This window comes from Microcaecilia unicolor, chromosome 1 (genome assembly GCF_901765095.1).
Source record: "Microcaecilia unicolor chromosome 1, aMicUni1.1, whole genome shotgun sequence".
Taxonomy (NCBI): Eukaryota; Metazoa; Chordata; class Amphibia; order Gymnophiona; family Siphonopidae; genus Microcaecilia; species Microcaecilia unicolor.
In genome coordinates, this window is record NC_044031.1 from 514,609,665 (window position 1) to 514,634,089 (window position 24,425).

Sequence of the window (24,425 nt, forward strand, 5' to 3'; positions counted from 1 at the left end):
AAACTAACTTCAAAGTTCTCACGAATACTATACCACTTCTTCCCATTGTAAAACATAGCCCTCCATCCATATCCTGACTACTATATATTGTAACCAATCTACTCTACCCTGATTTTTATTGCGCGTGTTTATTAACAATCTGCCATTGACAAAGAGACCAATATTCAAAGCGATTTAAGTGGGCAGGAGCCTTTCCTGCCCACTTAAATAGCTTCCCGCCACCTAACCAGGGATGTTCAGCGGCACTTAACTGGACAGTGCCGCTGAATATCCTGTGACCGCCCAAGCAAAAAGTGGTCAGGTCAGTGGCGGCACTGGGGAGGAGCCCCAGGTTATGAGGGTGCCGATAATATTCAGTGCCGGTACCTGCATAGCTAAGTGGCTTCATTTAGGACAGTTCAAGAGCTGTCTTAAATAAGGTCGCTTAGCTATGCGGGTGCTGGCTCTGAATATCAGGCTGGCACCTGCATAACTTTTTTTTAAATTAATTTATATTTTTAAACTAAAGCCTCCAAGCTCCCTCAAGCCTCCCTGCCAATGTTCCCTTCTTTCTCTTCCCCCTCCCAGCCCACATCAAGACCCTTTGCCCCTGGAAGACCCCCCTAGAATAGCACTTACTCCTAGGGATCACATATAAATTTAGGTGCAGCTTTTTATTGTAGGCTTGCCTTGTTTTGCTAAATCTCCTTAGTCAAGCGTACTTTTTCTTCTACATCAATACAGAGTTCTAATTACAGTAAGCAAGCCAGTTTTAATTAGATTGATAAACGTATGCTTCTCGGGAATAAATAAAAATCAGCAAAACTGCCTTTAATATTTTAGATGTGCTGTTGCTTTAAAATTCCAGCTGCGGCAAATGTTGGAGTGTAAAACACTGGTAATTGTTTGCCTCAATAATGATCTCTTTATTGGAAAAAATCATGATTTATTATGTTCAGCTCATAGTCTCTGTGTGCCGTGCTTTTCAGAGGCTGCTCTTGACTTTGGGCGTTTGTCTTAGAGTTTCAGGAATGCTGCCTCTGGTTTTCTCTGTGGGAGAGGGGAGGGATGCTCATAATAGCCTCAATAATTGCATCTCAAAGATGCCAGGACCAATTTTTTGCAATGAGGAATCTAGTTCAAATGACCATCATTCATTAACATAGGCTACGCCGATCAGCACATAAATATAACACTTTGCTAAATGAAGCGTAACACTCAAACTTTGCAATAAACTCTAATTTATTTGTCTTTAGGTAAGATGAATAACATTTATGGTGAATGGTTACTTGCCTCCAACATTATTTTTGTAGGTGTTGTAGATCTCTTTTACTCGTCTGTAACGGAAAGCCAATTTTCTCATCCAGTCCACCCCGCCACGCACACCGGTGGCCAGGCACAAATTAGCACTGGTTGCTGCTGCAGGAAATCCATCTGTTCCAAAGTTATATGTGCTGTGAAAAACCCAAATCAATGGCAGTTTACTCAACTCTTCCATGAACTCCTTGAAGAATCCAAAGCATTTCTTGGTTTGGCTCTAGCCTACCTCAAATCCTGGCCGTTGTCATCCGAGGACACATCGTCTATGTGGACCTGATCACATTCCTAGAGCAATGCAAACATATGTTACACGTTTATTGTAACTTGTGGCATTATTAGTCACATAAATTTCAGCAGCAGAGTGGGTTATTAAATGCCATTTAATCAATAGGTGGAGGTCTTGTTAAATGACTGCTGTAAGAAAGTTTATGCACACCTACTGCTCGCTTTATTTATTTATTAGGATTTATTTACCGTCTTTTTGAAAGAATTCACTCAAGGCGGTGTATAGTAAGAAAATATCAAACATAAGCAATAGACAATTACAGCAGTAAAAATATTCAAATAACATCTACGGTTTTCTGAACACTCATTTTTGTTCTCTGAAAGAAAAGTGGTTAGAGACAATTAGCATGTGTGTTCCATAAACAGTACTGTATCCTTTCAGGTATGTTGAAGCCTTACGCTCCTCAGAGCTGATTCAGTCAGTGCACAACATAACTAGAACCAGACATTTTGGTGAAATGCAACATGCTAGAAAAATTAAACCTGATAGTAACCGCCAATGAAATTATGACCTCTGATTGCTGTTGAGCCACACACCAACACAGCCTGAGGCCAGTGTTTCTGAGGAGCTCAGACAAAAAAAAAAAAAATCTGTTACTGGTTTGCCATTTATTGGAGAGTTGTGAGTTTTATTTATTTTGTCTCCATTTAGGAAATCAGCACGTGCACACAGTTGCAAATTTAAACAAAAATAGCCAAGCCAAAATTCAATGGCTTTCATCGGCTTTTTTTTTTTTTTAATTTAATGCCATCCTGCTACTGCACATTTACCACTGGGTCCCTCCCTTCCCCCTCACCCATAATATCCCGAGAAAATCAGCATTTTTCAAGGGCATGCTGCTGTATTTCAACCTTTAAGAAAGGAAAACCATCAGCCATTTCCCTTTTTAGAAAATCATTAATAATACCATTTGGGTTCATAAAGGTTAAGCTGATTCAAAAAGACTGGAATATTTGCATTAATCATAATCTCTTTCATGCTCACCAACATAGGACAGTGTGATAGATTTTCAGTACTACTAAAGTACTGCAACCATATACTGTATTTATGTGTTACTGGTTCTTTCTGAACATTTTTCTCCCTCTCCATGGATTTGTGAGGAAGGGAGGGAAGACAGAAGTGGAAAGAAACTCAAACCAGCTGTTTCTTAAAAGAATTAAAATGCTGACCCTCAACCCTTCTTTTAAAACATCTATTTTCCAGCCAACCTTCTCCCAGCAAGCAAGGAGATCCAAGAAGGAAAAAGACTTTGACCTTATAACCTTCTCCTCCTTTCTTGAGGTCAACAACTCCAGATAAGAACAACAACAACAACAACAACAACAACAAAAAGAAACCCAAAATATAAAATATAAAAGTCTCTATGGTCTCACAAGCTTCTTGTGAGTTTAACATGTTAAAATACAGGTCAATACTTTCAGACATCATTGTTGAAATTTATTTGGAAGAGATGAAGCTCTTCATTGTCTGATCCCTTTCTAACCTGCTAAGCCCACCACAGGAAGATAATTAAAGATAAAACTCATAAATCTCACTGCAATTTAACTATTTAGAGCCCTGTTCAAGCAGGAAGTTGACCATTACCACCCAATTAGCATTATAAACAGAACATAACAATGAGATTATTACTTAATAAAGAACGAACCATCTCTTCAGCCAATCCAATGAGTGTACAGGATTCTACAGATTTATGCAGGTAAAACAATTGTAGGGCCAAAACCAAACCCTTAAAAATACACAGTTCACAGTGGAAAAATAAACACAAAACACTGTTCCCTTCAGAATAGGTTTATCTTGAAATCTTAAGAAGCCAGTACCAATTACCTATGTAATGTTTAAATGGCTGTTAATGACTCCTATTGTGCCTATTCTTTGTCCTTATCCTGTATTTGTGTTCCCCTGCTAAGTTTATTTGTGATGCTTTAATGCACAACCAAGGGTAGCAATTTGAAGCATTGTTCAGGCTCTTACTTTGATATGATTGTCAACAAGAATCAAGTCTTGGCAATTTACAACTATTCATTAAGTGAACTTGAATTGCAAGAATCAGATTAAATGTTGCTTTGGAGGAACCAACAGCATGCCAATCTTCATTCCTTATCTGTTCATAGTCATAAAGCTCAGTGCTAATTAAATGCCAAATCTCTCAAAAATTTCTGGAGTAGATCTTGTTTTCTTGTATCTGGCTCTATATAGAAATAAGGGACCGCATATTTTTTAAATTTCATTAAAAAAGGGAGTTACTTGGCTTCTCAAAACCAAACTCAAGGCAAGAATCATTCAAGCTCAGTAGGTATTTCAAGCCCCAGAGAGCTTACCATGCAAGGGCTAGATTTACTTAGATGTGTTAATATATGTTAACACAAATTCATGTGATTTATCAGAAAGCCATTCCTCTGCAACTTGCAAGGAGCCTATTGACTTAGGGCTAAATTAAAAGGTGTTCCTGTATTATCAATCATTATTTGCCACCAGTCCCAGTTAATGCAATGGGACCTATTTACTAATAGGTACACATTAACAACATCAGTACAGCACTAAGCTGTGGTAAAAATAGGCCTTAGTATGCTCTTATGTGGGTCTTTCCCAAGTGCCAAGTCCATTTTTACAGTCATAAAAACCCTAATTTTCAGTTTTTTACATTAATGACCATGTACTAATGTTGCCAATAGCGTGCAGCCATTTTTAAAAATTATCACAGAAGCATGTACCACCACTCATTGTGTAGGCAGTAAGGGTCCTGCATTATCCATGCACTAACCAGTTAGTGTGCAGTACTAACGGATTAGTGCAGGAATGCCCACTCTCTGCTCCTGGGCGTTTTTCAGGGGAAGCCTGTCAGTCAGTCAGTCGGAGAGAGCGACTGTGGAGAGTGGAATGAGAAGCGAGAATGTAATGTGCACATTGAAAAAACGTTCAGAGATAAGTTCATGTTTTTGATTTATTATTATGTTATGATGTAGCACTATTCAGATAGGCAATAGCACATACACAAATTAAAAAGACAGGCCCGATGAAAGAAGTGCTATGCCACTTGGCAAAGAAATGAACTTGCCTAAAATAAGTGGGTTTTGCTGAGGGCACTCCTCAATAAGAAAAAAGAAAATAGTAAAAATAGAGATCAAACAAAATAAAACATGGAAAAGAAAATAAGATGATACCTTTTTTATTGGACATAACGTAATACATTTCTTGATTAGCTTTCGAAGGTTGCCCTTCTTTGTTAGATCGGAAATAAGCAAATGTGTTAGCAGATAGTATATATAAGAGAAACATCATATACTATCTGCTAACACATTTGCTTATTTCCGATCTGACGAAGAAGGGCAACCTTCGAAAGCTAACCAAGAAATGTATTAAGTTATGTCCAATAAAAAAGGTATCATCTTATTTTCTTTTCCATGTTTTAATTTGTTTGATTTCTATTGATAACCTTTAAGAGTGGACTAACACGGCTACCACACCTCTCTACTTAAAAATACAGAAAAATAGAGAAAAAGTTTTTGGCAGTAGTGCTGTTAGCCAGTTTATGTGTAGCAGCAATTAGTCTTGGTTCTAGTTTCATATACTCTCTGCCCCTGACATGCCCCCTACAACAAATTTTTTTTAGTGCATGGTTAACGCACAGAGATTGCAAAATTATTGCAGAAAGGGAGTGGGACTTGATATACCACCTTTTTGTGATTACAATCAAAGCGGTTTACCTATTATATATACGGGTACTTATTTTGTACCTGGGGCGTGACCCGCAGTACTCCATCTTTTGCTGGGTTAGTTAGGCACACGATAGCGCCTTATGCAACTTAGTAAATGGCCTCCTTTGTTCACTGAAGGCTAAAGTGCTAACAGGACAGTAAATGTAATCCTATCTTTGTATCTGTTGACAATGCAGGGTAAAGTAATTTGATTAAGGTGACAAGGAGGGTTATAGGGAGATGATGGGACTTAAACCAGGAATTCCTGGTTATCAGCCCACTGCTGTAACCACTAGCCCAGTCCTCTATCCTTTTTGCTGTTGTTGTCGTTGGACTAATTCCTAATTCTTCAGAGCTATGCTCCCTTTATCAGATGGTGCAACTGCACTGAATTAAATAATATAAAATAAGCTGTGCCCTGGCTGCACGAAGGGAGTGTAGCACTCATATATTTATTTATTTGTTCCCCACATTTTCCCACCTATTTGCAGGCTCAATGTGGCTTACACAGTACCGTAGAGGCTGTTGCCAAATCGGTTGGTAACAGATACAAAGTTATATTGTGATCTGATGAGGTAGATTGGGATCAGGTATCAAGGGATCAAAGGGTAAAGATTATAAATTGTCCAGTACGATCATTAGTTATGCTATATTGCTGGGTGTTGGGATTTTATGTTGGATCGTTGGGATAGGCTTTTTTGAATAGGTGAGTCTTTTTTTTTATTTGTACCCCGCGCTTTCCCACTCATGGCAGGCTCAATGCGGCTTAGGTACTTATTTGTACCTGGGGCAATGGAGGGTTAAGTGACTTGCCCAGAATCATAAGGAGCTGCCTGTGCTTGCAGTGGGAACCGAACCCAGTTCTCCAGGACCAAAGTCCACCACTCTAACCACTATGCCACTCCTCCTAAAGTTTAAGTGGTCATGGATTGTTCTCACTGTATTTGGGAGTCCATTCCATAGTTGTGCGCTTATGTAGGAGAAATTGGATGCATAGGTTGTGTTGTATGTTAGTCTTTATATATTTCTCAAGGAAAAGAGCACAATTCAAATCCTTGTCTGTAGTAAAACAAAAGGGGTCTTTTTACTAAGCCGCAGTAAAATGTAGCCTGCGGTAGTGCGAGCGCATCTTTTGGTCGTGTGGAGCCATTTTTTACCGTGTCTAGGAAAAAGGGCCTTTTTTTCTAAGGGACTGGAAAATGGACGTGTGCTAAAATCAAAACCGGCACATCCATTTTTGGCCTGAGACCTTAGTGCCACCCATTGATCTAGCAGTAAGGGCTCACCCGCTAAATGCGTGGTGACCAGTTTGCGTACGCCAATTGCTGATTAACACCAGAAATGCCATATGCTGTAGGAAATAAAAAAATAATTTGTCCTGGCATTATGGGCGCATGCCAAATCCAAAATTACCACCAGGGGGGCACACTAGCCTGGCGGTAGTCTCATTTTGGCACGTGCTGCACGTAAGGGCCCCAAAGTATTTTGCCTATGGAAATGGCCTCTTTGAACATTGCCCACCCTCTGTAGGAAAATGCACTTTGTTAAACATGTATAATTTTTCTGCATTTCTTGGAGGCATTCCTGCCAGTGGGGTGAGGATAGAGGAGACATGCATGAATGAATTTATTTGAAAGAAACGTGCTTTAAAGCAGGTTATTTTCATTTCCTTTAAAAACAAATTGCAAAAATCAATTAACATTTTTCAGTGCATGCTATTTGCATTTAGTTAATGCACCCTATGGTGTAGATTCAATATATGACATCTAAAAAGCGCTATTCTATAAGCCACACTTAAAGTTAGGCACGGTTTGTAGAATAGCACTTAAGCCCGGGAATCATGCCTAACTTTAGGCGTGGCCATTTGCACCAAATGAAACGTTGTGCAAATGTATGCGCCTACATTAGTAAACAGGGGGCTTAATCAGAATAATTCCTTACAACAGAGAGTGTTAAAATTAGAGCGACTAGTTGATAAAGACATGGCTGATAAACAGAACCTAGTCAAAAAGATTGAGGAATATAAGAAGGATATAAGCAGGCTGCTTTTATTTTGGACATAACTAATTTACATAGGAGAAATGAAGCGCTGGAAAATCACGTTAGGAGTGATAATTTACATCTCTTGAATTTTCCTTATTCAACTTTGGTGACGCCAAGACAGATGTTAAAGAAATATATAAGGGAAGTTTTAAAAGCTCCAGATGATAAGATTCCACAGTTTACTCAGGTTTATTATCTGCCTATGTCAAAATCTTCTGAGAAGAAATCTGATGGCCCACAAGTTATGGAGACCCCTTTGGATGTCTCTGCTATACTCGAGACTTCAGATAGTGAATCTTTGACTAGCTCCACTCTGATTTCCATGGCTGCTTTATCTCCAGATAAGATCTGGCTGTTGAACACAGAGAGGAACTATTTCATGGAGAAAAATAAGAATATTTCCTGATGTCTCGCGTGATACTCAGAGGCGCAGATGGCAATTTATGTTGTTGAAACCTGGTGTGACTCAGTTGGGAGGTACCTTTTTCCTTAAGTATCCTTGTAAATATATACCCCCCCCCCCCCGATATTCAAATGCATTTAACTGGCCAGGATCTGCACCTGGCCAATTAAATGCTCCATAACTGAATATTCAATGCTGGTCACTGGAAATGGCCTGGCATTGAATATCTGGATTTAGCGGTGACCATGGGAGTTATCCAGGCTAACTCCTGCGGTCTGAATATTGGCCCCATAGTCCTATATCAGTCTTCTAAATAAGTGCTTTTTTAACTTGCACAGCTTACTACTTTTCTTATGACTAAACAGATTGCTGCTTCGCCTTTAGCTGTTAGAGAGGGGACATAAATTGTCTAGTTTAGGTATTTAGGTCTCTTGATACTCAGGTCTGTTTTTCTTGTTTTTTTCTTAAGATTTGTTGTAAGCCTCCAAATTTTAAATCTTGGATTCCAGCATTTGTGGACTTGAGTAATTTACTTGTTTTATACATTTTCTAATAATTTCCCTTATGTAAAAACACATATTTACTTTGCTGTACAAGTGAGTACTGCTTGGTTAATGATATAATATGTTATAAATAAAATTTTTAAAAGATGAAAGGTGTTTAGTATTTAGACAAAGACAAGTAACAACAGCTGAGCTAAATCCGGGAGTAGTTCAGGTTGTCAAGAGGAAAGCGGGGAGGCAGAATGGGTGGATATATGGTGGGTGATGGCAGGGGAATTTTAGAGCAGGTAGGCAAAATATGTAGTAAATCTGATTGGATGTGTAGGTGTCCTGAGCTTAGAAAGATGGCAGGCTGAAGCGACATTATTGAATAGGCAGGCAGTTGGGTGGGTGTGGGTGGTGAGGGAGCTTCATTTGAGGACTTGTTTCCTGCCCTCTCTCCCTTTGGATTCTGATATTCCATGGGGGTAGGTAGCTTGGGGGGTGGGTGAGATGGTCACAGCTTTTTCCTTCTTTTGGGGTGGAAGAAATAAGAGGACTGAACAGTGGCGTACCAAGGGGGGGCGGTCCACCCCAGGTGCACGCTGCTGGGGGGGTGCCGCGCACCGGTCAGCATCGTTGGTTTCCATGCTCCCCCTGCCCCGGAACAGGTTACTTCCTGTTCCGGGGCAGAGGGAGCATGGAAACCAACGACGCTGACCAGTGCGCGGCACCCCCCCCCAGCAGCGTGCACCTGGGGTGGACCACCCCCCAGGTTACTTCCTGTTCCGGGGCAGAGGGAGCATGGAAACCAACGACGCTGACCGGTGCGCGGCACCCCCCCCCCAGCGGCGTGCACCCGGGGGGTTCTTTCGCCGGGGTGGGGGGTCGCGCTGCACGGAGGGGGGCGCTGCACCCGGAGTGGGGGGGGGGCGAGGCGCATTCGGCGATCCACCCCGGGTGTCAGCGCCCCTCGGAACGCCACTGGGACTGAAGGGTGTGGGGACTCAGATGTGGCCAGGGAAAAGGGAATAAGGATAAGTAAGAGAGAATGCCATGGGGGTTTGCTTATACGTGGCAGCTTTACTAAAGATTAGCTTGAGTTATCTGCAGCAGAGCCCATAGGAATAAAATGGGCCCTGCTGCAGATAAAACAAGCTAATCTTTAGTAAAAGACTCCCTCAATCCTTATTCTTATTCCTAGCAGTCTCAAAGCCCCAGCCAACTAGCCCACCTTCTGCCAGCTATCTTCATCCTTGCTAGCCAATCATTTACCCTCCAGCTAATTTGCACATCACCCCCAGTAAGCCAGTCCACCCCCATTATCTCCTCTCAGCTTCCCAACTATGCCTCACTACAGTCCTCCCATCTATCTCCTTCCCTCTGCCCATCATCATTCCCTATCCAGTGAATCTTGCAGTCTCAAGTCTTGCTATACTAGTGTAGGTGCTCAGGAACCATGTAGCTCAAACTTATCCAGAGTTGCCCGATGGAGGTCAAAAGAAAACAACTACTTGATGTTGGCCAGGAAGGTCATTCATGACAGCAAACTCCCAGGCACCTTGACCAAATTTCTAGTTGATACGGCAAACCGGCAATGGGATTTGTGGATTCCTGTATTCCACTATTTCTCACAATATATACATCTATACTTGTAAGATAATGAAATCAAGATATGACCATAATGCACCAGATACAGATTTGCCCTTGAGTCAAGTCAACTTCTGGTCAATGTTTCCTCTAAGGAGTGACCTGGTGTGTGCGGAAATTTTGTTCATCTGAGCTACAAGTTTTAAAAGCCAATAACTTTTGAGCACCAGTTTTAGCAATGTACTTCTGTATATAGCACAAAAATTATCATTTTTTTTTTACCAACCATGTGAAATCTGTGAACAATGCTCCTAGAATGTATGAACAATCGCTAATGCGCTCTGTTTAGAGGGAGCTTATAGCTCCGGTGACCACTCAATGATGGGATCTTCCCTCCTTTGTATTTTTCTTGATGTGATACATGAATGATTTTGCCATTGCCTTCTCCTGTGCAGTATAAGGCACTACTATATTGCTGCTGCTCAACATAAGGGGTGGGGGGGCGGGGGATGACCTGAACTGGCATTGCTTCCAGAACCTGCCCAGAATTGAGCCCAAGGCAATGACTTACTACTCAAGACCACAAGGAGGTTCTGAAGGATTTGAACCCAGGTCTTCCAGCTTCCACCCTGCTGTTCTAACCATTAGGCCACTCCTCTGTTCCTCTCAGTGCACCACCAAATGAAAATTGCTATAAATTCTTAATGCAGTAAATATCTGCAGGAAGATTCAGGCCAGCACCCTGATTTGCCATTTTGCTATGCCATGAGAAACTTGAGAACAAGTAAATGTGCATATTTGAATGAACAGGAAAGTGAAATAATTGTCCTACTCACAGAACACTATTCCATTGTTCCCATTCCTTTTATGTAAATAAGTTCTCAGAGCAGACGCTGGGGTATTCCAAATCCCCAAATTCGCTCATTATCGCTCAAATACACTTCCATGTTTACTTTATTTTCCCACTTTACCGTGGGAAAAGCAACAACTGCTCTGTCAAGTAATTGCTTCACTGCTTTGCCCTATAATAAAAATGGAAAAGAAAAATACACCAGATCTAGCCATTTTCATTCACGCTCTACCTCTGTCTGCCCATTGAGACTAGCTGGAATACAGCCAGCTCAAAGGAAATGATCAGAGGATTCTCTGTTCTCCAAATATCTGTCATTAGGCACTTACTTCCACTGTTTCCCTCCCTCTACTGAACAATAGAGACATTTGGCCATTTCTACATGAGAACCTGTACAGCATTATAGCACTAGGGATTATTACAACGAATCCTCTAGTACTCCGAGCACTTAAGGTTTAAAGCATTTATTTATTTTACATTTTTAAGACAGGTATACAAAAGAAATTAAGTTAAAATCTTTTTGGACTGATTGCTTAGTAAACAAAATATGAGCCTGTTTTGGTATGGCTGTCTGCCACTTCACTTGTTAATTGCTTTTATATCTCACAGACCTTGAGTAAAAATATTGAACTGAAATAGACATTGCTCTGTAAACCAGGCCAAGCATCCTAGCTTGCCTGCCTGCCCCATAGGAACAGAGAATTGTTTCAGACGATTTACAATGTGACATCTGTGTGAGCGACAGATGTCCAGATCAGAGCTGCCCTGCGTCTGCACACAATAGGCTATGAATCAGTTAGTTCTCAAAAGATTTTCATTTTAGCTTTTCATATAACTGCTTGGGGATAGATTGTCTTTTCCAACCATTTGCAACTATTTTTCATGCAATCAAGTCACCTCTCAGAAAAATTATAGTTCTATTCTAGTCTATGTTATGTATACTGCCCACATTCTACATAGAATTCATAACGGTTAACACTCAGATAAGGACCTCAACATCTGAGGGATGTATAATCAAGAGAAAATTCATAAATAATCACATTAGTTTTCAAAATATGCACAATAGTCCACAGAATCATCTACGGACTCGCACCAGATTACATGACAGAACTTATCGATCTACCGATAAGAAACGTGACAAGAATAGCAAGAACCTACCTAACCCTTCACCATCCCAATTGCAAAGGTATAAAATACAAATCTTCACATGCCGCTAGTTTCTCGTTTATAGACACACAACTTTGGAACTCACTGCCCAAAGACCTGAAACTCACAGAAAACTACCTACAATTCAGAAAAAACCTGGAAGCACATCTTTTCAAGAAGTCTTTCCCTCCTGGATCTGCCTAATCCCACACCACCTTACATCACGAAAAGTTCAGAATTACAAAAGAATAATATTAACCTCTCTCACAATATGCTAATATATCAACCTAAGCGTTCATTGTACTTCTGTAGTATGTACTAGAACCGCCTTTTTAGCAATATGTAAGACATTGAACCTGCCATATGGTGGGAAAATGTGGGATACAAATGCAACAAATAAATAAATAAAATTTTCATTCAATCAAGTCACCTCTCAGAAAAATTCTATCTCCTTTGCAACCTTCAGTTCTATTCTAGTCTATGTTATGTATACCGCCCACATTCTACATAGAATTCACAGCGGTTAACACTCAGATAAGGACCTCAACATCTGAGGGATGTATAATCAAGAGAAAATTCATACGTAATCACATTAGTTTTCAAATAAATATGTTTTCAAGGCCTTTCTAAAACATATGTAGGAAGACATTTTGTTTTAGTTCACAAGGCAGAGCATTCTAAATTCTTGCACCTCGAAACGGGAACGAACAATCATAAGCAGACTTTAAATGGTCATTCCTAAGTGAAGGGTATCCTATTTGTAAAGTTCACAGTTGCTCTAAGGAAGCATAGCAAGTAATTCAGTAACTCCCCCTGAAGTTTGGCCAGAAATTGATTTAAAAACTAAGGTTGCCCTTTTACAGAGCAGCAGTAAGCCCAACGCGGGCTTACTGTTTGCTCTTCTGGAACTGCCGTCGGCCCAATGCGGCCGCTGGTGGTCGTCCCACCCCAAGAGCGCTCCATTTCTGAGGGAAAAAGAAAACACCTGGAAATGGTTTCCATGGCGATAACCTGGCAGTAATTGGGCATCACCGCGCACTGCCCAGTTACCACCTGGTTAGAACTGAAGCCCTTATTGCCACATCAATAGGTGGCGATAAGGGATCTCCGCCGCACGGCCACACGGTAAAAGTTATCTCACTGCACGGCCATTTTTGTGGGGGCTTTTACCAGCTGTGGAAAAAAGGGCCCTGGCGCACGGGAAAAACAGCCCCCACCACTAGCAAAGGCCCCTTTTCCCGCAGCTTGGTAAAAAGACCCCTAAACACGTAACTTAATACGTGTATTAACAGATAACCAATGGAGATCTGTCAGAAGTGCAGCAGCATTGTCAAACTACATTTGCTAAATATTAATCTAGCAGAGGTGTTCTGTAACTATAAGAAAAACACGCGACTTGATGACCTTCCGGAAACTACTGAAGACTTACTTGTTCAAAAAAGCGTACAAAATGGATCCCTCATAACGATCTGACTCCTAAACTACACCAGACACAATTTTATATTGGAACTCTTATTTTGTCTATTTTATTTACACCCTAATTACTGATAATCATACCCTGTCCTGATATCATTATGTTATGTTGTTATCCATTTATCCTAATTACTGACAATTATACCTTGTCCTGATATCATTATATTACGTTGTTATCCACTTACCCACTTCTTAATCAACATAATTTTCATATGAACCTTAATAGCAATAATTCTGAAATTCTTCTCCGTTAATATGATTGCCATAATATTCCTATGCACCTTATCTGTTATATATACTCTGATTCTCTATTCCATCAATGTGATTGTTGTTGTATTATATTGTAAGCCACATTGAGCCTGCACATAGGTGGGAAAATGTGGGATATAAATGCAGCAAAATAAATAAATAAATAAATAAATAACAATTATAACTTTTTCTGAAGTTTGGTTGAAATACAGCAATATAATGAATTGCAGTAATCTAGTTGTGTAAGGAGAATTGCCTGTGTCGTAATTCTAAAGCTTTGTGAATTTAGTGAAGATCATATAGCTCAAAGTTGTCTTAGGGCCCTGTTTACTAAGCCGTGTTGTAAGCATGTTAGCGTTTTTAACATGTGTTAGCCATGCACGTACATTAACTGTGTATGCACCTATAATATCCCTATAGGTGTCTACACGGTTAGCGCACATTAATTGTAGGCGTGTTAAAAAGGCAAACAGCCTTAGTAAACAGGGCCCTTAGTTTAGAAAAAAAAATTTTGTTAATGCATTGATTTGTCTCTCAAAGGACAAATTAGAGTCTAGAATGAGTCCAAGAACTTTAGAATGATCCTCTGTTTTGAAAATTCTCACCAAAGGATAGTACAAGCTCTTTTTTCCGGAATATTTTTGAAGTTCCCAAACCATACGATTTTTATTTTTTTCCTGTTCAACTTCAAACAATGTTTATTTATCCATTTACCTATAAGTGAAATGTGATGTCTTAAAGAAGTTAATGTAGCTTCAAATTTTTGTAAAGTTGGATTCAGCAAAAAAAAAAAAAAAGTCATCTGCATAAGATAAAGCTGCAACTCCTAACTCTGAAAATAATTCACCCAAAGAGCTGAGGAAGACATTAAATAAGAGCAGTGAACCCTGCGGCCACCTCACAAAGATAAAACTGTAACCCCTACTTCTGAAAATAATTCACCCAAATAGCTGAGATAGACTTTAAATAAGAGCGGTGAGAGCAGTGAACTTTGCGGCACCCCACAACCCGGGTTCCATCGAGATGGACATCAAACGTCCTTCTACTGCTTTGTATTGTTGTTTTGGAAATAAGCCCCCAAATATTTTAAAAAGTTTTTAAAGGGAGTTGTTGTCAGGACTTTTTTTTTTTTAATTTCCTGATCAAAGAAACCAGTCTATATACTTTTGAAAGAAAAACATACCATATGCTTTTTATTAAAGTAGTTCATATGTACAGCTTGCTTTTTGAGGGGTCCTTTTACTAAGGTGTGCTGAAAAATGGCTTGCGGTAGTGTAGGCATGGGTTTTGGGTGCACGCCAATCCATTTTTCAGCACGCCTGTAAGAAAGGCCTTTTAAAAAGTTTGCCGAAAATGGATGTGCGGCAAAATCAAAATTGCCACGCGTCCATTTTGGGTCTGCAATCTTACTGCCAGCCATTGACCTGGCATTAAAGTCTCACGCGGTAACCGGGTGATAATGGCCTACGTGCGCCAAATGCCACTTAGTGCGTGTCCGATACGCGCGACCAAAAAAAAACAAATTATTTTTTCGGCTGTGCATATCAGACACGCTGCGAAAATGAAATTACCGCAAGAGCCATGCAGTAGCCGTGTGGTAACTCCATTTTGGCGCGCATTGGGAACGCATAGATGCTTATGCGGCTTAGTAAAAGGGCCCCTCAGTTATTAGAGGAAAAAAAGTTTGGATGTGTCTAACTGAAGTACATTTCTTTAATTTTCTACTTCTCTGTTCATTACAACCCTTTGATATAGCTATAAGAAAAATCTATGACAAAATACTATTTTTATAAAAAGAAATAGTGCGAGTATATGAATGCAATGAGATTTTCCTTTTTTATTGTGTGTTTGCTGTGTCTAAACGTGCTATGCATTGTGTCTAACTTATATTGCCTGATATTTATAGTGATTTAACTGGATAGGAGATGTTTCTGCCTGGTTAAATTGCTTCTGACCTTCTAAGTGGTGATGCTTATTGACACTCATTCTCAAATTGAAAAAAAGAATATTGTCCCTAAAAGGAAATCTGAACAAAGCAAAACAAAAGCTGAAAACAATATGTTTTCCAACACACTCCTACTATCTATGGTCATATATATTAGGCCTGTTATAAAAGTTCCATTTGTGACTGAAATTAGACAAATCGGTAAAGATTATTTTATGCAAAATTCTGGCCATCAAAGTTGAAGGAGGACAAAAACGCTAAAGATACATATCACAATATTTATGTACATGTATATTATCATAGCAAAAATGTGCCTTTATAAAGCACAAAGCGCCCAATTTGGTGTTTGTAGGGTTTTTAAAAATTTTCTCTAGCAGCTAACTGTTTTAAATGGCAGGCAAATCAAACAGTGGATTCTTAGAGACACTCAAAAAGACAGACACAGATTCTGGTTAATTGGTTCATATTGTGAATAGACTACTTTGTCCTAATTAAGCAGGTGTGCCAACTAATATGCTCTCTCTTAATTGACTGATAAAAAAATACAGTGCTGACTTTATATGAGCAGAAACAATTGGTGCAAATCACAGAAAACTATTTACCCTGAAAATAGTTAATAACACCGGAGAAATTGATCAATTGTAGCCTGCTGTATTCTCTTCATTGATTGCAGCAGAACAAAATCAATGCAGGTTTCTAGTGCAGATAGATGAGTCAGCAAGTGTTATATCTCTCTTAAGCGTTTTGGAAGGATCTACCATTTTAAATGAAAAAAAAATTGCTGCACAGACCACAAACAAAGTCAGTGCAAGACTGAGAGCAACTGTAGCTAAGTGTCCATTTATATTAGTGACACACTGATGATGTACAGTAGTGATTACAAGCATGCCATGTGTCAGGTACTAGCTCAATTAAACAGCTGTATGTCCCAATTTATCTATTTACTTGTGACATTTATATCCCACATTATCCTCAAAAGTCTTGAGTTCAATGTGGCTTACATCTGTCTGTCTAACTTGATGGTATGCCTCTTCAAGATTGTCCAAAGTGAGACACATAAAAAGTATATCACAAAGTCCATATTTTAACTAAAATAAAAAACCACCCCAAAACAAGCTCATCCCCACTTTCTTAGAGGATTTAATTAATCAAATGTGCTCTGGTACTGTAATTCCTGCCTTCAACACCTCAATTATTATACATCACAAGTTGTATTTTTAATCATGTGGATGGGCTGTCATTTGAAATTAAGGTTGTTCACCTATATATGGTGACTAAGAGGTCCTTTTACTAAGCTGTGGTAAAAAGTGGCCTGTGCTAGTTTGGATGCATGAAATTGACGCTCGCTGGGCCATTTTTTACTGCGGCTGGGATAAAGGACCCTTTTTAATGGGGCAGTAAATGACTGTGCACTAATATTAAAAGTAGCACATGGCTGTTTACTGCCTGAGCCCTTACTGCCACCTATTTCCTTGGCAGAAAGGGCTCATGCGCTACTCGTGCGGTAACCAGGCTGCGCATGCGAATGTGGCCATGCTGCCGATTACCACTGGGAATGCTCTTCATGGTAGAAAACAAAAAATTATTTTCTTCCTTGAGAAACAGCGCACGCTAACTTCAAAATTACTGCCAGGCAGCCGCACTACCCTGGTGGTAGTGTTGATTTGGTGAGTGCAGATCGCATGTTAGCTATACCCCCAGATTCTCTATAGCACACCTGGAGATCTGCGCCAAATTAATCATGCATATAACTTAACAGGCGTAACAAGCTAATGTGAGCTGATAACAGCACTTAACAAGCAATAATGAGCACTAATCAGCACTGATTAGAATTTAGGCGCACAACTCACATAACGTATTCTGTAACAATGTGTGCTGAACTTCTAACGTGTGCAGGCCAAAGGAGTGTGGTTATAGGTGGGGAAATGGGCATTTCGTGGGCATTCCAAAATTTACATGCCTAGTTATAGAATATGGCCCAGTGCGCCTAAATCTATGCGCTGGGATTTATGCCACATTTTCATTATGAAATATCAACTAAGCGTATTCTATAATTGGTGCCATAGAATATGCTTAGTTGGCACTTATTTCAGCGCCGATCTTTTAGGCACCATATATAGAATCTCCCCCACCATAGCTTAGTAAAACGACCCCTACATTTGTACATGCAAATCAGTACGCATTGACAATTTGCATGTGCAAATTAATTAATTAATGAGCCAATCAGTACCAATAATTGGCTGCTAACAGCCGAAATAAATGCCAGCACCTCAAGTTAGGCACTGTTTATACGCTTATCCACTATTCTATATAGGGCACATACCTGTATAGAATAGTGCTCAGCGCATGCATTTTTCAGCACCATTTATAGAATCTTGTTCAAAGGGGGAAATTCTCAATAGATCGCCTAAAGTTAGGTGCTGGGATGGCATGAACTAAGCATGAATTTTATAATGACAGTTGCTTGCACAACTGCCATTATGAAATACTAGCTTAACTCCGCATTTAAATGCCTAACTTTAGGTCATTTTGTTTCTATGCAGGAGTATATGAGACATATGTTTTGAGAACCTCTTCCCTGAGGAAGTTTTTTTTACGAAACCTGGCCAAGACGGCGGAGGTTCTCCTGCTACTAGATACTGTCGCCAGCTTATTAAGATAAGTGTTATGCTGTGCTATACTACATTTTTTGTAAAGAATTATAAAATACTGCATAAGATATATGCCAAAACAATCACAAAATCAGGGTGATCTAATGACGATTTGCACAGCAACCATTTTTTTCAATATGAAGAAGGAACAAGATGTTCTAATGGTGTGAGTTGCATTAAGATCTGATGATCCCCCCCCAAAAAAATATTCTTATATAAAAAATGTCATATTGTTGTAGATTTTGTAGTTGAGTTTCCTGCTGCAATATCAATGTTTGGGACACCACATGTACTTTAACTTTAGGTATGAGCACTTATGCCAGCCAAATGGCTAATGTAAATACTCGCGCCTAACTGTAGGCAGTTAGGTACATAAATGCTAGTATTCTATAAACCCACACCTGTAACTGCCTGACATGCTCCTGACCTACCCAAGCCCCTCCCAGGTCCACACCCTCCTTGGAGTTATGTGCTCTGGAATTTGAGGACACAGCATATAGAATACTAAGGTCAGTTACACATGTAACTGCCGATTATAGCCAGTCTGGTTGTAGCCAGTCTAAAGCAAATGTTACCTACCAAGTAATACACGAAGGGTTTTTCCATGGCTCTAATGTGTACAGTTAGCAGCCACAGAGAACCCTATGCAAATGTATTATAACGAGCTCATTAGTATTCTAATGAGCATTCTGTGCAATGCACAGCTCTAGAGCAGCCCTAAAATTCAAGCTAGATTTTATGGCTGCTCTGGAGCTGTCAGAGATGAGGGAAACATGCAGCTGCAAAGGCTGCATGTGCTCCCTACCTCTCCCCTTCCAATTCCCCCAGTACCCCCCCTTGCGCTCCCCCAAACAAAAAATCTCTGGTGGTCCAGTGGACTGCCTTCACCCACCCCAACCTGACCCCCCCCCCAAACAAGATATCTTAACATTTCCCTGGGTTTTTATCCTTATATGGTATTTAGCCCCTCCCAGTGCATTCCAGGATGTACCAGGCAGGGGCTGGGTGCTGCCATTTTGAGAGGGGCTGGATGCACTGGAAGGAGCTAAACACCCCTTTGTGCATTGGTCGCTGTTTATGACCTGGTAATTTTTCCAGCGGCACCCGTATTTACCAGGTGCCGCTGTACATCGGCTCCAAAGTTGCATGCTAGTCAGAAATGTGGGCGTGCAACTTTCTAGAATGGTATGTGCACACAGTGTACACTTTTCTTAACGACCGCACATTATTTACACTTCATGAGCACTCTTTCATTATAGTGTGCACAAGCACATGAATGTGTGCCGGATCACACATGCGTGCACTATCAAGAAAGAGTGCAAATAGTCTGCTTTCAAGTGTGTACTATTAACATTTGTTTAAAAAAAACTGAAAAAAAAACAACAACACAAAAATTTTTTGGCTTACCATCTCCAATGTTTACCTTTTCAATGTCTGAAAAAAACATCACCTTCCATCCATATTTACAAATTATCGTAATAGATGGGCATTACTGTGCTTCCACAGATTGTATCCCTAAAATCTGTGAGCGTTTTCAACCAGAAGCAATACAAGCTCAAATATATGATGGAATTGCTTCAGCCATGATGTTCAGACTCTTACTAGCATTCATCGTAAACCCATGTGAAAAAGATGTGTCTACGGTTCGCAGCTTCTCAATACTGGCAGTCAATTGGCAGAACCTGTCATCCCTGTCTGCTCTGCACTTTGTGACCCTGACATCAACTCTGCTTTCCCAGCACAATTATTCTGTGCTGAAGTGGGGGGGAAAAAGAGTGTAGATTACCTGTGGGTCGGGCACAGGATGTTAGAAACAAAAAGAATTCTTGAAATCCGCTTCATTCCATTTGACAATTTGTGGATGAACAGCCCAGGATTTAAAACATTCTCTGGAGAATTTCAAAGTGTTCTGCTTTCAGTTCATTTTGCATGGTATTTTTATGCTAAATCAGTTCAAAGAAATTCAAGCAAATACTTGTGATAGGTAGGCATGACTAATGAATGTGTGAGATATGAACCTATTTGGCTACTAAGATCTCTACCGTAGGCAACTCTTGGCATGCTTAAAAGTCCCTTGCTAATTTAAGTGTATTTTCATAATGCACTGGGGTACAGCTATGCTAAGTAGAATTTTTCTCTTGTGCACATGTAGTATTTTGTATATTGTTCAGTGTTCAGATGACATTAACCCTGTAGATTATCGTTTGAGCATGTTCCTCTGTTTTTTTGGCTGTAATGTTTTTTTTCTCCAAGTCGCAGTTGTTTTCCATTGCAGTTTGTTTCAGAAAATAGTTGTCAATAGAAATCAAACAAAATTGATTTCTATTGATAACCTTAAGAGTGGACTAACACGGCTACCACACTCCTCTACTTAAGAGGATAGTTGAAATGTGTGATAAGAGCAGTTAAAGGGGAAGACGGTCTCTGTAGGTGCCCCTGGCTATTGAGGTTTCCTTTCTTTAATATAGTACTCATACATAATCTCTTGGGCTAATGTTAATGTTTAGGGCAAAACTTATTCATATTGGTTTCATATTATTTTTGCTCTTCAGTACTTTTTGATTTTTGAGTATTCATAGAAACAAACATTTTATTGATCCGGAACTTTCTCAGTCATCCTCATATATAAAATGGTATTTTGCACATATTAAGGGGCCCTTTTACTAATGCTTAGTGTGCACTAATGGAATTAGCATGCAGTAAGTGCCGGAAACTATATATCGCGCCTTACATTCCACGCTGAAATCCAAGTGGGTTCTATAACAACACATGTAACTTAATTGGCTGAACAAGCCAATCAGCATTTTTAAAGACCTTAAGCAATAATGAGCACTAACTGGTAATAATTACAATTTACGCATACAACTTGCTAAGCGTATTCTGTAACGGTATTCTGTAACACAGAGCACCTAAAGTCTAATGTGCCCAGCCAAAAAGGGGCATGGTTATGGTCAAGGAAATGGACATTTTGTGGTCGTTCCAAAATGTACACACCCTGTATAGAATATGTCAATCTGCGCCTAAATCTATGCACCGGTATTTATGTCACATTTTCCTTGGTGTAAATGGATGCACGTAGTTCTAGGCACTGGGATATCAACTAAGCATATTTATTTATTTATTTATTTATTTATTTGTTACATTTGTATCCCACGTTTTCCCACCTATTTGCAGGCTCAATGTGGCTTACATAGCGCCGTGGGGCGAAAGCCTCCTCCGGTGAAGAAACAAATATAAAGTGATGTTATTTTAAATGAAATAGATATATACAGACACATTAGGGAAACATAGAGAGGGAGGTTATATAAAGTTCATTAAGTTCATAACAAGTTTGGGTTTCTTTGAGTTGCTGGATTCAGGTAATTAAGTTGGGTAATTAGGATATGCCTTTTCGAACAGGTAAGTCTTTAGTGATTTCTGGAAGTTGAGGTGCTCGTACGTATTTTTCACAGTTTTTGAGAGTGCATTCCAGAGATGCGTACTTATATATGAGAAGCTGGATCCATGAACTGATTTGTATTTGAGTCCTTTGCAACTAGGGTGGCAGAGACGTAAATAAGAGCGTGATGATCTGATTGCGTTTCTGGTTGGTAGGTCTATGAGGTCAGACATATATCCTGGGACATCACCATATATAATCTTATGGACCAGGGTACAAACCTTAAAAGCAATATTCTATAGACCATGCCTAAATCTAGGCACCTGCTTATAGAATACGCTTAGGTGGAAATTTGTTTCACGTGGATTTTTCAGGCACCAAATATAGAATTTAGCCCTAAATGCTAACAGCTCATTTTAAAGCTATGGGCTTCTTAGCATTTAGCGCACGCTAATTCCATTAGTCTGAACTAAGCCTTAGGAAAAGGGCCCCTTTATTCATTCGACATATGTCTAGGGTGATTATCCAAAGAAAACAGACCTATCTTTATGCAGTCAGGGGAACTATCTGCAAAGGAAGGCTATCTGTCCACAGTGTATAAACGAAAGGATTTAAAAGTGGGGACTACTGACCATTCCCTTCACTCTGCACCTGAATTACATCTGAATTCAAATGACCTCACTTCTACCTTTGTGTAACATGGTCAAAAAGATTGAGGGATTAAAGTATATACTTATTATAATCTTGTTATTAGGGACTACATGAAACAATGGGGCTTTTTTACTAAGCAGCGCTAAAAAGCGGCCTGTGATCTCGCCAGCAGTATGCATATTTAAAAAAATCTTTTGTATTATGAATTTTGGGGCCTTGTTTACTAAGCCATGCTATAGGTGTGCTAGCGTTTTTAGCGTGCGCTAAAAATTAGCATGTGCTTAGCTCGTGCTACGTTTTTCAGATAAGTACCTAGAAGAGTTCAAGTATGAATGAACCATATGAAAAAAACAAAAAAATCATTTAAAAAATTAAGAAAATTTGAAAAATAATTTAATTACATTTTGGAGGGATTTTTTTTAAGACTGATGAAGAAGTAAGGCGGATCATTAGTCCAAGTTATACTTTAGACATGACCTTAGCCACTGAAGTCCTTTTCCTTCTTGTATTTTTAAATTTTTCAGGAAATTAACTGCTACTTGCTAGTCTTGTATAGTGTTTGTGTTAGTGATTTCCTGAGCCAGGCATCTTTAGGTATAGGCACCTTTTGCATGAGATAAACCTTTTAGACAGATTTAGGATGTGGTATAAGTGAGTCTTTAAGACTCTGTGACAGTATCTCCACTTCTCTTCCCCCCAAACTCACAGTGGTAAACAGACTTTTCACTAGAAGGTGTTAAAATTATCAAAGAAAAATTTATATCTAGCCATACTTGGGGGCTATAAACGTAACGGCCAATGCTGAATATTAACTTAGCCAATTAACTTTACAGCAGCCACCCCCCCCCCTCCCCACCACGGACATTTAATGTGGGCCCCCTGAAATGGCCCAGCATTGAATATCCGGGATCAGCACCGACCGCGGGACTTAGCATTGATGCTAGGTTATGTTAGTATTCTATAATGGAATCTTGACTCCAATGCCATTATAGAAATAAGCTCTCACTACATGGCATCTGGTGCCTAACAGGAGCTCATAAATTGGCCTCTTTGAAAATTTACAAGGGTTGAGTGCATATCTTAACATTCAAAAGACACATATTTATGAATATAACTTAGGAACACACATTTAAGAGCTCACTTGTTTTTGAATATCGGAGCCTAAGTGGCAGGGATGGTCCAAGGGTATGTATTGCTGCAGACGAACCTTTGGCCATGTGCCTCTTCCCCATAGTCCAGCATCTCCTCTTCTCTGCCTCTATCATGTGTTTTGTTTAAAAAAACTTAGAAAAAAATACCCTCCAGAGAAGTTCTATGATTGAGAAATTCATCCACCCTAAGAGGTGTCACCTAATAGAGTGGTGCTTCGCTTGGGTGAGTTTATAACTCTGAGAACATCTCTATTATATAATACATATAACATCATTAGATATATTTTTGTTTGGTTACTCAGAGCTATATTAGGTCAACCCCCTCACTCATTGATCTCCTTGTTAGATTTTTCTCTGGTATTATACCATTAGTATATTTTCCAGAGACACTATTGGGAACACTTTTGAGTATTTGGTTCTATTATGTGTTCAGCATCTCCTTTCCCCCACCTTTCCATGTCCAGCATCTATTCGGCACCCCCCACCCCCAAAATCAAGCATCTCACCCCTTCCTTCCCTTTGCCACCACTCCCACCCTACCTCCATCCTCCACCCAAGTGAAGTTCAATCAAAAGTAAACACAACATGGCGTCAGGCTTTAGAGCACTTGTGTGTATGCATCGAGGTGTGTTGTAATGCAAATTTCTTGTTAATCGCACATGACACAGCAGGTCTTGAGTATGTGCAAGCAAGAGCTCAAAAGCCCACTGTCACCCTGCTGCAACAGTGGCTTTACAGCAGTGTTCTGCTGCCCTCTTGTCACATTCCTGCCCCTCAAAGTCTGCTACCCTCATAGTAGGGCTAACCTGAGGATGGGGTTGAGGAAACATTTTCACTTAGGCATATATTTTTGAAAATTCAAACTAGGCACTACTTTTAAGCCCAAAAATCGTGCACCCAAATAGTAGATATAAAAACAGTGCACGCAAATAGCAGATATGAATATAAGCACATGAAGGGCAATTCTATAACTGGGCACCTGCTGAGATGTGCACAATGCATTATTCTATAAAAGAGCATGTAAGTGCTATAACGCGTAACTGCAAGGGGAGTACATGTGGGCAGAGCATGGAGGTATGGGCGTGTCTTCAAACTGATGCATGTAACATAAAATACTATACATGTTGCATAG

General features: G+C 39.8%; 1 protein-coding gene across 9 annotated transcripts in view; it reads right to left on the minus strand.

The window, feature by feature from the left end:
- Positions 1 to 24,425, minus strand: part of EYA1 (EYA transcriptional coactivator and phosphatase 1) — a 321,910-nt gene that overhangs the window by 67,979 nt on the left and 229,506 nt on the right. For all 9 annotated transcript variants that reach the window (XM_030215486.1, XM_030215477.1, XM_030215459.1 and 6 more), the window contains 2 exons: positions 1,526 to 1,584; positions 1,273 to 1,433 (listed from right to left, as the gene is read on the minus strand). In XM_030215486.1, coding sequence (XP_030071346.1) covers positions 1,273 to 1,433; positions 1,526 to 1,584 — 220 coding nt within the window. The remainder of the gene's footprint in view (positions 1 to 1,272; positions 1,434 to 1,525; positions 1,585 to 24,425) is intronic.